The sequence below is a fragment of the Pinus tabuliformis genome, chromosome 2_1 (genome assembly GCF_031772625.1).
Source record: "Pinus tabuliformis cultivar Carrire ecotype Pingquan chromosome 2_1, CPIR1, whole genome shotgun sequence".
Lineage (NCBI taxonomy): Eukaryota > Viridiplantae > Streptophyta > Pinopsida > Pinales > Pinaceae > Pinus > Pinus tabuliformis.
In genome coordinates, this window is record NC_142299.1 from 309825894 (window position 1) to 309843157 (window position 17264).

The window sequence follows — 17264 nt, forward strand, 5'->3', positions numbered from 1 at the left end:
GTTTTGGTGATATTGTATGCTAATTTAAATTAAAAATGAACTAAAGAAGTTGACAGGAGAAGATACATATTTTGTACCATCTAGATGAAATTGTTTCACACAACCATGTTTTCACGATAAACCTAAAAAAAACTCAAAATTTGAGACAACTTCAAAAAATGAGCATCATTAAGTTCGTTATTTTCATTATGAAAACTATCATAATTTTTTGAATTCAAAGAGTGATTCCATGTTGTTTCTATGGACATTAACTCCCATGTGAGCTTATTGTTTGGCCAATGCAATGAGAATGGTTGGTTCATAGGTTTGATCGAACGCATTGCTTATATCTTGACAGTAATTCACTATAGACTACACGAGGAATGATATAGCTATTGTGTATTTGCACCATCCTTGACAAACAACAACCCTCGTGTCCAAGTGCAACAAATAAATAAAATCACTCTTAAGGAGCTTAATTTTGAAACTCGCAACATAAGATAAGAGGGAGACACTTTCAATTATCAGGTGTGACGGAATTTTTTAATAGAGGACTTTGTGGAAGAACTGTCCTATCCAAGTGCAACACGTACAATCACTCTGAAGGAGCTTAATTTTGAAACTCCCAACATAAGATAAGAGGGAGAAACTTTCAATTACCTAGTGTGATGGAATTTTTGAATAGAGGAATTTGTGGAAGAATTTAGCAGAGAAGCACTTCTTCTTGGTCTCTGTAAACTTCTAGGTTGGTTTCTCTAGATAAATATAGTTGTTAGGATTATTAGTTTTATGATGATGTGGTCAGTTGAAGGTCATCCAAACTTCTTCTTGGCCTCTATAAACTTCTTGGTTGGTTTTTCTGGAGAAATACAAGTACTAGGATTATTAGTTTTTTTTGATGATGTGGTCAGTTGAGGGTCATGTGAAAATTGGTTTTATTGGCTACTTAAATTGTTGGATTGTTTATGTTTTTTTTTCGCGTTTAGATGGTTAGTTATGGTTGAGTGGCAAATTTTAGAATATCTAAAAAAGATGAGCTTTTTCATAAAAATACATCTTATATCAAGAAATTTTTATTGTTTTGTTTACAGATGAGCTTTTTCATAAAAATACATCTTATATCAAGAAATTTTATTGTTTTGTTTACTACTTTAATTCTGTATTTCTGTTTAATATTTTTTTAATAGCTCATGTTTGTTTTCATGTTTATATTATTTCTTTTTATTTGGTATAATGTAAGTGATTTATTTTATCTTTTTGATTTGAGCATAATATATTTTAATTTAGGATAATAAAAAATGAGAAAATAAATGAAGTTATGTATAATACGATAGTACAAAAAGTTATATGATAATGGGTTGTGTCATTTCTGGTAAGACGCTTTTTATTTTTTATGTAACAAAACATTAAACATAGAACGGCCCTTGCAACCCCCAAATCCATGGAAAATGATGGGTTATATCCAAACAAAAAACCCTTATGGAGATTTTAAACATCACAAACATGAATCAACTCATGTCAATTTGGAAGTTTATGTTGTTCTTGATAATGATATTTCTTGTTCTCGTTCATTCCCACAGCATACAAACATCAGCAAAGTACTTGAGAAGAAGCCAGGTAGAGAGGAGAAAATGATCAACTTAGAAGTTTTTGAGTAGTACTTTGTTGGAAGCTTGAAAGGTGTTGCAAAGAATATTGGTGGTAAATACTTTATTCAAATATATAGCATATTTTTTGAGTCAAAGGTTGGGTTTTACATGTTTTAGAAAATCATAATAGGAAAAAGGAGAGAGTTTCAAAAATTCATGAAAGGGAAAACAAGAGAAGTGAGAAAAATTCAATTGAAAATTCATAAATCATTTACTTTGAACTTTACCTTCACTTTGAACAAATTTGCATAAAATTTTGACTTTTTTCTTCTATACTATTATTTCTTATGTCATTGTGTTACGACCTTTCTTTTGCAACATGTGGTGCAAATGCTAGTGATAAACCACTACACAAATATCTAAAAATAATGCATAAATATTGAAACCATCTCCATAAATTGTGGCATAGATTATGTGAGATAGTTATCCACATGACATTATCTTAAGCAAAGGGTCAAATAACACCTTCAAGTTATAGTCCAATTCATTGTTTGAAAATAAACTCTTTTTTTATAACATTGAAAAATAAATATTCATTTTTCAGTGTTAAATTTGCATGAGTCAATGCTAAAATAATAATGATCAATAAGCTCTTGACAATCACTCATAATATACGTCAAAAATTTACTCCTCAAAAATAATAAATTTGAGAAATTTCAATTAAAATATATTAGACAATTTAATGGAATAATATTATTGAATATTTTATAATTAAAAAATTAATAATAAATATCATTTTAATATATGTTGGTATAAATTTATAAATTTAAATAAATAAAAAATACTAACTTCAATTCATTTCTATAATATTATGAAATTTCTTAAATTTAATAAATTAAAAGTATTTATCTATGTTGACTAGCACTAAAAAGAAAATGAAAATCGCTAGGATTAGAACTAACTCTCATGAGGGTTGTCGTCCACTCCAAGGCTCCCTGGGACTATAGAATTTGTTAGATTTGTGATACTAAGAAAGTGGAAGATGAAAAACACTTCTTTTTAGACTACTAGGCTCTTGCCCACATCCACTCTCAATTCCCTATCTTCAACCACACCTTTATTCTTCTTGACTTATTAAGCCAGCCCAGCTATAGCAATCTTGGACCGCTTGTTTCCGTGCCCTATCATCACACAGAAACAAGATTTTGAAGAATGACAATTAGCTTCTCTTTTCTTGAAATCTGATAGATCACATTAGCCTTAATGGATATTAATCATCATCATCATATTAAATAAAAAAGAAAAATAAATAATAATTATTATTATAAACAACGTGTTTTATAATATTAATTATTAATTATATTCTTCACCAACTAAATTGATATGCACAAATTATTCACTTGAAAAAAATAAGCTAACACGTTTATTATCCACATTACATGCCTCTGCACCAATTAATCACATTTAAAAAAAAAATCAAACGACCACATTTATTTTACTGTTATTAAAAAAAAATCACATAGAAGTACCTGGGTTTCCAATCGACACCCAACACTAATCTAGTTGTAACATTATCGAGCTTAGTTGTAGGTAATTTAGCAAATATTGTAACATTATCGAGCTTAGTTGTAGGTAATTTAGCAAATATTTTCAAATCAAATGAACGACAATGAAGTCAGTTTGTTAACTTTATGGTTAAATTCAAAAATATTTTCAAAATCAACAGTTGAATGAAATTTAACACACAAATTCCAATTAACCCACACTTAGCCTTCCCATGGGCCTAAACAAATTGCAAACACTCAACCTGGTTTCCAAAATATTTCGGAAATCAACAATCAAATGAAATTCAACACACATTTAAATTAACCCACACTTACCCTTGGCCAATCGACCCAAACAAATTACAAACTCTCAGACTTGGCCGATTGGTCTACTTGTAGATCCCAAACAAATTCAGAAATATGTGCATATCCCCAACCCGGACAGTAACAAAGAATGGGGACTGATTATAACAAGGGAGCTCCCAAGACCAACAAATGGGAACCTTTTTCTTGGACACGTTTTTGAGGAATCTCTTAAGGCTAAAATCCATTTTCACAGACATGTCCATATTTCCTTCAGGCTCTCCAGATGGTTTGCGGATCTGGCGACTGATGGGCTTGTCGCAAAACTAGGAGCGTACTAACTGCTAAAATCCCATCAAGGGGAGGTTGGTATGCCCGATTTCCTCCTGACTGGAGGTAGTATCCGTGTATATTGCCATCTCCAGACTGAGGAGGCCTAGAATTTCTCTACTTTGACATGGAAGCATCAACTTCAACTCAATCAGATGTACTACTAAGGCTTTTAAAATCATGTACTGTTATATGTGTCTAAATGCATTTTAATGCATTTTTAGATAAAAAGCAAACATTCGAAGTTTGAGGGTATCTCTCCTTCCAACTTACCTAAGTGAAAATGCTTGGGTCATGGTAGAAAACATATAACAAGGATCCATCAATTGTTATAGCTTAACAGCGTTGTCCCTTAGTTCAACACTTTATGTGAAGGCCATGGAAAATCTAATAGTGCTAAGACTTCAAATTCCAATCTTCTAGACTATAATGCACTTATTTAAAGGTTGACTTCCCTCAAAGGTAATATGGGGAGTGAAATGCGACTATGTACAAGGAATGGAAAAGAACTAAATTTTCTAGGAAATTTTCATTGGGTACATGAAGGGTTCTAAGTGTGAAATATACTACAGTGTTAGAAGAAAAGGGCTCTGAATGTGAAATATACTATAATGCGGGAAGAAAATGGAGAATTGTTCACAAGGCTCATCTCCGAGGCATTCTCCTCTATTGTCAATTTGGATGGCAACACACCATAAAATTAGGTAGGGGATCTATATGAATACATAGACATTGGTATAATGCATATTCTTATCTATTAAAGTTGTCTTCTTACATGATTATGAATGAAATTGAAGAACATTCTTATTTTCTACCAACTGTAATGATCACATATGCCATTATAGATGATATCCGCAGTGCAAAACTTGTCTTCAACAAAAGAGTTAAACAGGGTATTTTTATCTATTGGTTGTCGAATTCAGAGTGCAGAAGACCATTAAAATTTTAAAGAAAGTTGCATGGGTTGTGGAATCGAGGGTGCACAATAAAATGAAAATATTAATGGAAGTTTGGTGAGGGTACATATCTTAAACTTTCTTTATAACAATTAGTATAGGTCTAACTTAAATACGGATTTAACATGACTCAGGAGGGACCTAATTTCTTCACGTGTAAATTTTTTAATGCGCAGACATTATTTAAATGTTTTGTATAGTTATTTAATTTTTAATTTTGAAATTTTTTTATTTAGGTTTTATGTACGCAAAATTTCAACTTTAACGACGAATCACATCAAACTGAGTTGTAGAATGAGCCTCTCAGCTCAATAAATTAACCTAGAAATGTTTGAAAAGCATGGTCTCTAAACTCAACAGGTTGGAGACTTTCTAAAGACCAGCATGAGAAAGAGATGGGTTACCAAGGTAAGGATAAGAATAAGGATAAGGATGGAGCTCATCCTTGATGGGCACAACACAACGACCCTTTGATGTTCTTCGATATACCCTTTGATTGTCTTCGGTATGGTTGATTTTTTTTAATGTGGTTTATGGATGTGGTCACTACAGAAATAATCTCAAGCAAATCCACCTGAAAAAACCCAAGATCCCTAAAGAGATTGACCCTGTCACTTTCTATTAGAAAGGTGCTTATATAGTAAGACTCGACTAATTAAGTCAACTTTTAAGATTTTCTAGCTAACCCTAAGAATGTTATGACACTTTATTGTACCTTTTTCTTTTTTTCTTATGGCATTTTATCCTCCCTTCCTTTAGCGGACTAGAAATCAAAGTCATCCCAGCGATAATCGCCATATTTTATCCTCCCAGAAATCAAATTCAGTCAACCCAATATTTTAATTTGAGTTATTTTATCACCAATAGTCAAAACTTATAGATAGGTGACAGGCATGAAAAATATTTATGAGATCTGGGACGCGTTATATAATGATAAAGATGTAGTTATTATACATATAACCCCTAGCATGTGAGTTTCTGCTGGCATTAGCTGGATTTTTCCTCCAAGAAATCAAATTCAATCAAGTCAATAATTTAATTTGAGTTATTTTATCACCAATAGTCAAAACTTATAGATATAGGTGACAGGCATGAAAAATATTTATGAGATATGGGACGCGTTTATATAATGATAAAGATGTAGTTATTATACATATAACCCCTAGCATGTGAGTTCCTGCTGGCATTAACTGGATTTCCCCGTCCGAAAAATGCTCCCTGAAAATGTAGGTCTCTTTTCATATTTTCATGAACTTTCTTTTCTCTTACGAGTACAACAAATGACCTTCAGCTGTCATGAATGGTGCGACACATGATAGATTCGTTGATGTGCGACGAAATGATGTTTCTTAATGGTCTAATCCCTCTGGTCTCTATGGCTATTTCTTCCTTCTATTTTTAATGAGATATTTTTTTCTTGTGGTGAACGATTAACGTTACAAACAATGCTCCATGGTTCACAATTGAATTTATGCTACGCTCAAATTGATTTGAATATAGTTCAATGGAAAATGCCTTCCTACCAAAAAGCAGGGACTTCTTGTGCAACAATATCCCTAATGAATTCTTGTGCAACAATACCCCTAATGATTTTTTTCAATAATATTATGTAAAATTAATTATTAGCAATTTTTTCTAAAAGTTTAAAGATACAATCTAAGAATTTTTTTTTTTAATATCCTCTAACCAAGAACATAGCCCATTTCTTCTAAAAGTGTAAAGATACAGTCAAAGAATTTTTTTTAGGAATATCCTCTAACCAAGAACATAGCCCATTGCTAAATGGATGCTCACTACATTTGCTTGCAACCTCTACTAAACCATAAGAATTGTTAAACAAATAAAAAAATCCATATATGTCTACGAATTTACAATAGTGAAGCAAAGAAAAAAATTCCGTATATGTCTACGGAATTAGATAAAAAGGGGAAAAGTCACAACCACAACTATAACAATACCATGATAAAAGAGCATAACAGATAATCTAGCTTGCTTGAACATGTTTGCTGGAGGATGAGTCCACCTATCTAGGTGGAAGAGGATCACTATCTTCAACAGAAGAGGTGAAGGCACTTGGAATAATGTTTACAATAGTATATATGTAAGATTAGTTTGTTGATTTTTGAATTTTGTTGAGAGTTTTCTCAATAAGCAATTTCTTGGTTTGGAAACTGTTGAATATCATAAACACTATAAATATGGAATACAATTTGGTTTGTAGTGATGTGAGTATGCAGATAATTTTGTGAATAATTTTTGCACATATCTTCTCTTCTAATTTCTTTCTTAGTATGAGAGCCCTGACTCACTCAAGGAAAGGGCCAGAAAAAATGGAGGATATCTGAGATTTGATTCTCTGTACATAGATTAGGATAGATGGGTGTACATGTGGTTTGTAGATCTACAAAATGCTTTTTCTTTTGTTTTAGGTGGCGTGGAATCCTTGACTATGGAAGTATTGACCTGGTGAAGGGTGTCTAGTATTTATTTTCACACGGGGTTGGCGTTGGATACGTCCTCCAAACATTTTCATCCCGTTGCACACCGTTTGAGCCTGATCAGAGCGCGGTCTTTCCTGTAGAGCGATTTGAGATTGCCAAAATAAATTTTAGGTGTAGTGTGAGAATCCTGTAGCCTTAGCTCATATTCCTTCACTCGAATTGTTGTCTCTGCCAAGATGGAATATGTTATATACCTAGGGGGGATAATATGGGGTACCAAGGGAGGTATCCAAGGTAATAATGTAATAATGGGATGGGCCATAGTAATAAATAAGGTGGTTAACCCATGTCATGTAAGGGACCACAAGTAGTTAATAATAATGTAATGGGCCCATGGTATTAGTTGATGGTATGAGGGAACCATGGTAATGATGCATGGTATTGTATGTATGAGGCCTATATAGAGGCTAGAGACTCCACATGGAGGAGAGGAAGAGAAGGATTATTGTATGAACAAGCATATGGCTTGTGGAGTGTTCTCCTTCCTTAAGGAGTGAATGTATGGTGTTGCCCTACCTTAAGGGTTTGATCAATAAATAAGTTTTTCTATCTATTTCTCACATAGTATTTTTGGGTTAGATCTACAACAAGTGGTATCAGAGCTCTTTCTTGGGCAAACCGTGGAGAATTTTTTTTTTTCATTTTTGCAGGGTTTCTCGGGTGGCGAATTTGCAGATCAAATCTGTACGTTTTGGTTCAAGATCTATAGAATCTAATTGCAGATCTATATTCCTTGTGAAAAAATACCCAAATTCAAAAAAAAAAAATCAGTTGAATCGGAGTCCGGATGAAGAAGATATCGCTGATTTAAAAATCAGTAGGGTTGCAGACAATTTTTCGGGGCAGCGAATTTGCGGCGCAGATCTAGACCTCTTGGCACTAGATCTACAAAATCTAATTGTAGATTTGGAATCCTTGAGAGAAAACACCTGATTTCAAAAAAAAAATCAGTCGAATCGGAGTCCGAATGAGGGAGATATCGCTGATTTAAAATCAGCTCTTTTTTCAGAAATTTTGGGTGATGGCGGAAGAGTAGCAGCGCAGATCTGAAATTCCAGTGTCTGAATCAGGATTTCTATCACATGGGCAGATGCAGAATGGTTGTTCCATTTCCAAAAACAGGTTATAATAGAGATTCTGAGCAATATTGACGAAACTGTGACAATTACAAATTTTCGCCAAGTGAGTGAATTTATCTCATGGAGAATTATTATTTTACAGGGAAAGATAATGGTCCTACTATTGAAGAATACATAAAAAGAAAAAAGTCAGCAATGGCAAAATATTGGAGGGATTCAGTGTGGTATGGTCTCAAAGATGAGGCTTACAAATGGTATTTCTCACTTGATATCAAACAGTTGACCAAACTCTCAGATGCAGAATTTGAAAAAGTCCTTTTAGACAAATGGTCTCGGGATAGAAAAAATGAGAATGAGACACATAAGGGTTTAATTGCTACGGGTGTCTCTTTATTGCAGGTTCATGGATTGATTCAGAAGGAGAAAATTGTTGTGTCTATAAATCCTAGTTGCAAACAAAATCTTATAAGTATTAATTTGGCAAAAAGATTGCAAGTTCCAGCAAAACACATTGAAACTACACAGATTGATAATGAGGATGTTCAAGTGTATAAGGATTTGAAGATTTCTATGGATAAGTATGTGTTTCATGGTGATTTTTATACTTCAAATATGGATAACATGGATGTTGTTTTGGGATACCCTTGGATGGAATCCGTGGGTACTATCAATATTAATGTGCAGAAGAAATTCCTAAAGCTATGGTATAAAAAGAAGAAAATTACATTACAGGATATTTCCATCCATAAAGGTAGAGCACATGGAGGCTGAAGCAGAAGATGTTCAAGGGACTGACATATCAGATGATGAGCCTTTGATGATCGACAATCAAACACAAACAGAGGCTGCAGAAAAAAAGGTTACAGGTGATGATACATCAGAGGAGGGCTCAGTGGTTGAAGTCATATTGACAAAGAAGACACCACAACAGGCACCACAACAGAGTGAAGTCAAGCAAAAGCCATCGTGGGTTAAAACTTCAACATATCATCACCCACATCACCCAGCGAGACAACCATCAAGATGGAAACCAAGTCGTCACATGACGGATCGCGAGGAGAGAAGATCCACCCACTACACATCAACACAGAAGAGCGGCCACAGTCAACTTCCATCTCAAGCGAGCGAGGCACCAGCGAGATCGAGGGTTCACCTTTCTCTTGGATGGCTAGATGCACGTGCATGGTATCAGTGGACTACTCTTTTGAGTAGATCTTATTATTTGTGTTCTTCCCATGTTTCGGGGACGAAACATGCTTAGGGGGGTGGAATGTTATATACCTAGGGGGGATAATATGGGGTACCAAAGGAGGTACCCAAGGTAATAATGTAATAATGGGATGGGCCATAGTAATAAATAAGGTGGTTAACCCATGTCATGTAAGGGACCACAAGTAGTTAATAATAATGTAATGGGCCCATGGTCTTAGTTGATGGTATGAGGGAACCATGGTAATGATGCATGGTATTGTATGTATGAGGCCTATATAGAGGCTAGAGACTCCACGGTTTGCCCAAGAAAGAGCTCTGATACCACTTGTTGTAGATCTAACCCAGAAATAATATGTGAGAAATAGATAGAAAAGCTTATTTATTGATCAAACCCTTAAGGTAGGGCAACACCATACATTCACTCCTTAAGGAAGGAGAGTAGAGCGATTTGAGATTGCCAAAATAAATTTTAGGTGTAGTGTGAGAATCCTGTAGCCTTAGCTCATATTCCTTCACTCGAATTGTTGTCTCTGCCAAGATGGAATATGCGTGGAGGAGGCTAGGACCATGAGAATTTGATTTGACGTTGGGAAACGTAATTCAATAAATATGGATTCAAGAAGTTACGATATGACTTGTTCTTCTTCGCTCGAATCCTCATCTAATTTTATTAGATTCATCTCAATAGTTGTATTTCCCATCATATTCGATATAGCATCTGCACGATGGTGACGAGACATAGCCCTTCTAAACATCCCATTCCTCCACAGAGGAAAAATTTTAGAAGAAAATGTTGTTGAGCTTGGTCGTGATGATAAAAGAAATATAGTAGATGATGTTGAGTTACGCTGATCCAAAGAATCTTGGTCGTCTTCGTGATATATTTTATGAGGTAAAGGCCTCTCTCCATTTGATATTTGAGATCTTTCAGCGCTTTTGATGAAGTAGCCGTGGGTATTCAAATTTTCATCAAAGCATAGTTACCCAATTCGGCCGAATTGGCCTGAAGAATTCAGAAATTCGGCGGTTCAGTTCGATTCGGTCAATAATTCGCTAAAATTCAATTCGGTACAAATGGTTGCCAAATAAATTTGTTAAATATTGTTGCAATTTGTAATTTTCATGGTTGGTTATCCTCCATCACGACCAGAGCATGTTCCAATTCGTAAGCCATACCTTTATGGTTGGGATCGTAGTGCTAGAAGAACAGTCTACCGAAGCCTTCCCCTTCTCAGAAGATTTATGATCCTCCATCACGACCAGTCTTCGATTCATCTGGTATCTGGTGATTTGAACACTGCAAGTCCCTTGAAATTTCCCCTCTCACCTGTGTTTAATAGATTAGAGGAAATGAAAAATAACAACGGACCTGTCATTGTGGATTTTGATTATTCCTTGTAGGTAGGCATTTAAGGATATGCAATGGCCCAAACATAATTTAGACGGCTAGACAATGTATGGGGTTAGACAAAGGATATTAAATGGCCAAACATTATTTCGAGTCAGACAATATTGAAGAATGAAGGGACAAAGGAGTTCAGCAAAAAAAGTCATCTTCAAAGTGAAATGAAATAGAGAAGGGGCAAGAAGTATTTTAATAAAAAAATATTGGAAAACATATTGTAAAAATGAAATAGAGTAACTTGGCATTTAAATTTTCATGTATTTAAAAGGGCATCTTCAAACTTTTCACCCGGGTTTAATGTGTGAGGTTCATGCTTATAAGTAATGTTGGTTAAAAGACTCCCAAGTTTTTCTATAACCATTTAAGATAATAGTTGTTACCAAATTCCCATTTTTTTTTTATAATGAGTCACGAGGGACAAACATGAGAGCCCAACCCATATGGGTAAGATAATGTTTTTACAAGATTCCCAAATTTGATCAGGTATTACTTTTCAAACCTAGCTTTGTCCGCTGTTATTTGTCAAGCTCAATATTGGACCTGATTACATCTTCTTTTCCAAACACAGTACTAGGCTAGCCCTTCCAGCAATATTCTTTCTACGACGTGGTCTGTTGAACTCTTAATTTAAGGGAGAATAGGTTTTAAGTTGTCTCGCAATGATAGAATGAACAACCACCTATAGAGAGAAAAACTCGCCTGAACTCCAAACCAATCGAGAAAGAAGTCATTACTCAGGATAAGTGAACCTATTTTTTTTTATGTTCAATAAGAAATGCATTCATACTAAACCCAATTTGGTGAGGATCACATTCATCTGCTTTGAATTACTTACATGTACTTGACTTTTAACTCGGAGAAGGGGATACTGGTAGTGTGAAAACCAATGCTAATAAGAATAATCTCTCCACTTGAACAACTCTTTGAAGGACAAATATACCCTACTCTAGTTCCATGACTAGTATAGTAAGCAATATTACTTTAGTTCCTTGACTAGTATAGTAGCAGTGTACCTTTTTCTTCTAGACATGGCATGTAGTTACTCAGTTCTATGACTATTTAATAGTAAGCAGTATACCTTTTTCTTCTAGACATGGCATGTAGTTACTCAGTTCTATGACTATTACAGTAAGCAGTATACCTTTTCCTTCTAGACATGCATGATGTTGTTCCTCTTTGCTTGACCATAGCATGAATTCTAGTTTTTTGTTCTTCTTTATTATCGGAAAAGGGTTTCAGGTTCAAAATAAATATAAATGGCATGTTAATTTCTTTAATTTTCTTCAATTATTTCCTATCTGGAAATGTATAACTCTGTGTATATCTACACCTTCTTTACAGTTCACTCGTATTATATTGATTGATTTATCATGTATGAAACATTTTAAATTGTGATTAGACTAAAAACCTCTAAATGTAGGTAAATATAACCTCAATATAGAGACTCAAACAATACCTTGTTTAACCTTATTCACATGTTGTATATTGTCCTTAAAAAAATGACTACCGTTAATGTTGCTTCAATAGTCTCCAGGGCATTTTCTTCAGCGATCTACAATAGTATCTTCAACAACCTGCAATGTAGTTGCTTTAGAGAAGAAAATGAGTAGCTACAACATATAGTCTCCAGGGCAGTTGCTTCAGCGATCTACAATAGTCTCTTCAACAATCTGCAATGTAGTTGCTTTAGAGAAGAATATGAGTAGTTACAACATTTTTATCTTGATTAAAGGTCGTCACTGTCATTATTATCATCAATGTTGATTTAGCAGAGTCTTCGGCAGCCTCCAAAAAACGACGAAGTGGTTGTTGTATCTCTGATAAGGTGTTGTAGACACCCACCTTTGCATTGAAGTAGCTGGAAACTCAGGAGCAAGAAAAGGAAAAGGTTATACCTATGATTTATGGATTATTTATGTTTTTTAAAACTTCTATGCCATATTTAGTGCATTACTTCATTGGAGAAAAATATAATGATGTGTGTTATAATAAGTCAAGGTATTAGTTTTTCTTCCGGCTAAAAGGCTAGATATATGCTTTTAAGCTAGATATTGGTTCTTTTTCTTCTTTTAAGTCAATTTTAATGGGTTAAACAAAATTGTAACCACTTTTTTAATAAAGCTTAATTATTTTCAAAATATGAAATTAAAACTTTGAATTTTTATATGATCTTTATCTGAAGTCACTTGATGTCAGTACTTTTGTTTTTTTAGCAATACCATTGCTGTGTAATATTTTTATAAAATTTAAAAATTTTCATTTTTATATCAAATTTATTTATATTCTATTTACATTAATCGTTAATTTACGATAAATTAGCTTAATTTTATAAATCGATTTGTACGATCCAAAATTGCCTCAAACAAAGCGGTGTAAAATAAATTTTGCCAAAAAATTCTTAAATATAAAAAGAGAGTAATCTACCCAGGTGAAAGAATTGCATAATTTCCATCGCCAACCGGAAAAACCTCTGTCTCCGACCGCCGGCGATTCCTCAGTCCTCCCCCACCCTCCGCGAGCTCCGCCCAGTTCCGCCTATAGGCCGCAATATAAGAAGTACCAATTATCCCGTAATGACATGAAATTTCTAATTCTACCATGGGTTTTCACTTTCACGATGGATCTCGAGGAACGTGTGGGTCCCACCGTCGTGAGCGAAATGATGAAGTTACATCTCAACATGCCCTGTTGTCAATACGCGCTTCAAACGCTATTTTTTTTTAATTTATTCGTCTGACAATAAACTTTTTCATTATTTATTAATCCATTTTTGCATTTTTATTAATTCACATTACAAAAGAAAACCAAAAAAAGAGAGTACAGGATAATTAATACCACTGCACAGTGGCTAGAGAAATAAAAAACATTAATAAAGACATTGTTTCTTCCTCGGGTCGGTGGGCTACGTGGCCGTGTGATACATTGTCAACTTCAACACTGTTTGCGCGTTACTGAAAACGCGGTGAAGACTCTGTCCCTCGCAACCGGCCTATAAAGCCATCTCCAACCCTACCAAATATATCATCTGTCCATTTGCATTTCCATTTCCCCCAAGTCTTTCCCTATTCCATCGCTATTTCTTTCACTATTCCATCGCCATTTCCGTTCTCTCCAAAATAACATCCATTCATTTCCATTTCAAGTTATATTTACAGTGTTGATGATGGCCAAGAACATAGAGATAACCCTAATTGCAGCCCATGATATCAAGAACGGTGATATCAAGAACATAAGAGCCTCCGCCGCGGCATGGATCACCAATGATCCCAACAACAACAACAGTAAGCAGAGAACGCCAGTAGACACAACCAACGGCAGCAACCCTATGTGGAATCACGTTATCACGTTTACTCTCGACAAAGCTGCCCTGAAGCAGGAAGGCCTCCTTATTCTGGAGATCGCAATATACACGGAAACTACCTCCGGCGAGGAGGAAATCGGGCGTATCAGCCTCCCCTTGATGGGATTTCTGCAGTCAGTCCGCTCCCAGTTTGGCGGCAAGCCCGTCAGTTGCCAGATCCGCAATCAATCTGGAGAGCCGGGGGGAAATCTGGACATGTCTGTGAAAATGGATTTTAGCCTCAAGAGATTCCTCAAGAACTTGTCCAAGAAAAAGGCTGTACACGGGGGCTTGTTAGGTGCCCATTTGTTGGTCTTGGCAGCTCCGCTGTTATAATCACAGTCCAAAACTCATTGATCCTGTAGTGTTTGGATAGAATGGTTGGGGATATGGATATATTTCTGAATTTGTTTGGTCTCTGCAGGTAGACCAATCAGCCAAGGCTGAGCGTTTGTAATTTGTTTTGGCCAATTGGCAAGGCTAAGTGTAGGTTAATTGAAATTTGTGTGTTTCAAACCCTTTATTACCTTCAATAATATATTTTCTAGCATTCCTCCGGCATAGCCCCATCTTCCAAGATAAGAGGTGCTCCAGGACATACAACATACACATATTCAAATAGGGGCATAACGGACAAAGGCAACATATCACCCAATAGGACCAAAGACTATTTAGCTCTCTTTATACTTGATCTTAGATATCATCCTGATATGAGGGGACATCCACATTCTTACATCGATTGGATTACATCACAATGCATTAGTCGACCCAGGTTTCGATGCCAGTAGAGATCCACCAGGTCTTGTATTGATGCACTCGATCCATGTAGGTTTCAATCCCTTTCGCAACTTTTCTCTAGTATTTCCAGGTGTAGCTATTTATGAGTGTGGTGTGGGCTTTCAGTTCACTACATCAGGTGTAACTGCTTGATGCCGACAATAGGCTTTCTTTTGTTGAAAGTCCCTGGTCCCTCCTCTCTGGTGGTGTTTTCAAGTGTTTTCAAATTCAAATAACTTGAACGAGAGTTTCGTAAAACTTCTATTGATCCATTTCCGTGGTTAACATGGGTTTGATCAACTTATATGGTTTCATTGAGTATTTATTAAAAAAAATTGTGGATCCCATACTTTGGATTTTAGAATCAATAAATAACTAAAATTTAATTTTTTATGTTATTGGGTTGAGATACACATTGTACCGAGTATGGATTTTAGAATCAATAAATAATTAATTTTTTATGTTATTGGGTTGAGATACACATTGTACTGAGTATGGAGACAATGTGTAAGTATATTTGTTCACTGCTCAAAATATAGTTTATTATATACATTTAATTCAATTGGATCATAAATTTACCTTCCATTAAAGTTTGACCACATTAAAATTTCAAATTTTATTATAATTTTTGTTATCATGTCATATAGAAACTTTATTAAATTTAATATTAATATTAATATTAAAAATTATTATTATTATTATTATTATTATTATTAAATCTGATATTAATATTAAAAATGTAATATTAATATATTTTAATGTTAATATTATTATATTTATTAATTTTGAATTAATATAATATTAATTTTAATATAATATAAAATTTGTTATATTATAATATGTAGTATCACAACTACATTAATAAATGTGGTTGATATATGTCGTAGGCATCAACAAAAGAGTCATTAACACAAAAAGTGTCATACAAGCTCACTCAATATGTTAATTGTATTTAACCTAATTTTTTTATAAATAAAAAATAAGAAATGTAACATTTTTAAATTCATGAAGTAATCATAACCTAAAGCTACCTAAAGAAATAAAGCCTAAACAATTTCAATTGGAAAACATGAAGCTTTATATGTATCTCTGATGGAGATAGCTGGAACATTAATATTTTAAATTAATTTAGATAATATTTCCATGGAAAATTATGATTTTCCCTCCAGGTGAATGTATAACACACTTTTGAAATCTTTCATTTTAAATATATGTGTTATATAAAAAATTAACTTGATGTATGGCATCAAAATTATATATATATATATATATATATATATATATATATATATATATATAGTCAAAGTATTTTAATTTTTTTGAAATATAGAGTAGGGAGAGAAGGGTAAGAGAGAGGGAGGGACACAAATATGGAGAGAGAGAGTGGAGAAGAAAGAGAGGGAGCTCAAGAGATGGAGTTGGAGGAAAATATAAGGAGGGAAGAAGTTCAAGACATATAGAGGGAGAGAAAAGTGGAGAGAGAGAGAGAGAGTGAGAGGGAGTGACCAGAGAGAGATGGAGAGAGTGTGTGTGTATAGGGGTGAGGTAGAAATACAAAGAAGGGGAGAGACTGAGAAGGGGAGGGAGATAGTCAATAGAGTTGGACGCGAGAGAGAGAGAGATGAGGGGGAGAGACCAGGGGAGGTGGGTAAGAAAGGAAGAGAGAGAGGACTTGAGAGGGATGGAGAGAGAGATATATTGAGGTAAGGATAAAGACAAATAGAGAGAGAAAGCTGGAGAGAGAGAGGGAGGAGAGTAGGAGGGAAGATATATAGAATGGGAGACAAACAGAGAGAAGGGGAAGACAGAGAGAGAAGGGAAAGAGAGAGAGAGAGGGAGAGGGAGTGGGAGGGAGATATAGATAGATATGGAGAAATAATGTATATGTTTGTGGGGTCACATAGAGAGATGAAGAATGAGGGACAAATGGAGATAGAGATATAGATGGAAGGGGGAGAGAGGGAAGAAGAGAGAGATAGAGCGAGGGAGGCAGAGATAGATATATATGAAGAGAGAGAGCACGTGTGTTTGGGGGGGTGAGATAGAGATAAAAAGAAGGGGAGATGGAGGGAGATATCGATATAGATGAAGGGGGGAGAGAAAGGGAAGAAATTTTTTTGCACTAGATGCATTGATTTCAGTGTACAAATATTGATTTCTAATCCTGTTTGATTTCTTGCATTAGATTCATTTATTTTTGTGTAGATTTTGATTTCTAATCCTATTTCACTGCTTGCATTAGATGCATT

At 34.6% G+C, this 17264-nt stretch overlaps 1 protein-coding gene across 1 annotated transcript; it reads left to right on the forward strand.

Moving 5' to 3' along the window:
• Nucleotides 1-14061: 14061 nt before the first annotated feature.
• Nucleotides 14062-14574, forward strand: LOC149200075 (protein SRC2-like). Its single transcript, XM_089400839.1, has one exon. The coding sequence runs from the start codon at nt 14062-14064 to the stop codon at nt 14572-14574; it is 513 nt and encodes a 170-aa protein (XP_089256965.1).
• Nucleotides 14575-17264: the final 2690 nt, after the last annotated feature.

What these genes read in the sequence shown, in the direction of transcription:
- LOC149200075 (XM_089400839.1), top strand. Translation starts at nt 14,062, where the DNA reads ATGGCCAAGAACATAGAGATAACCCTAATTGCAGCCCATGATATCAAG.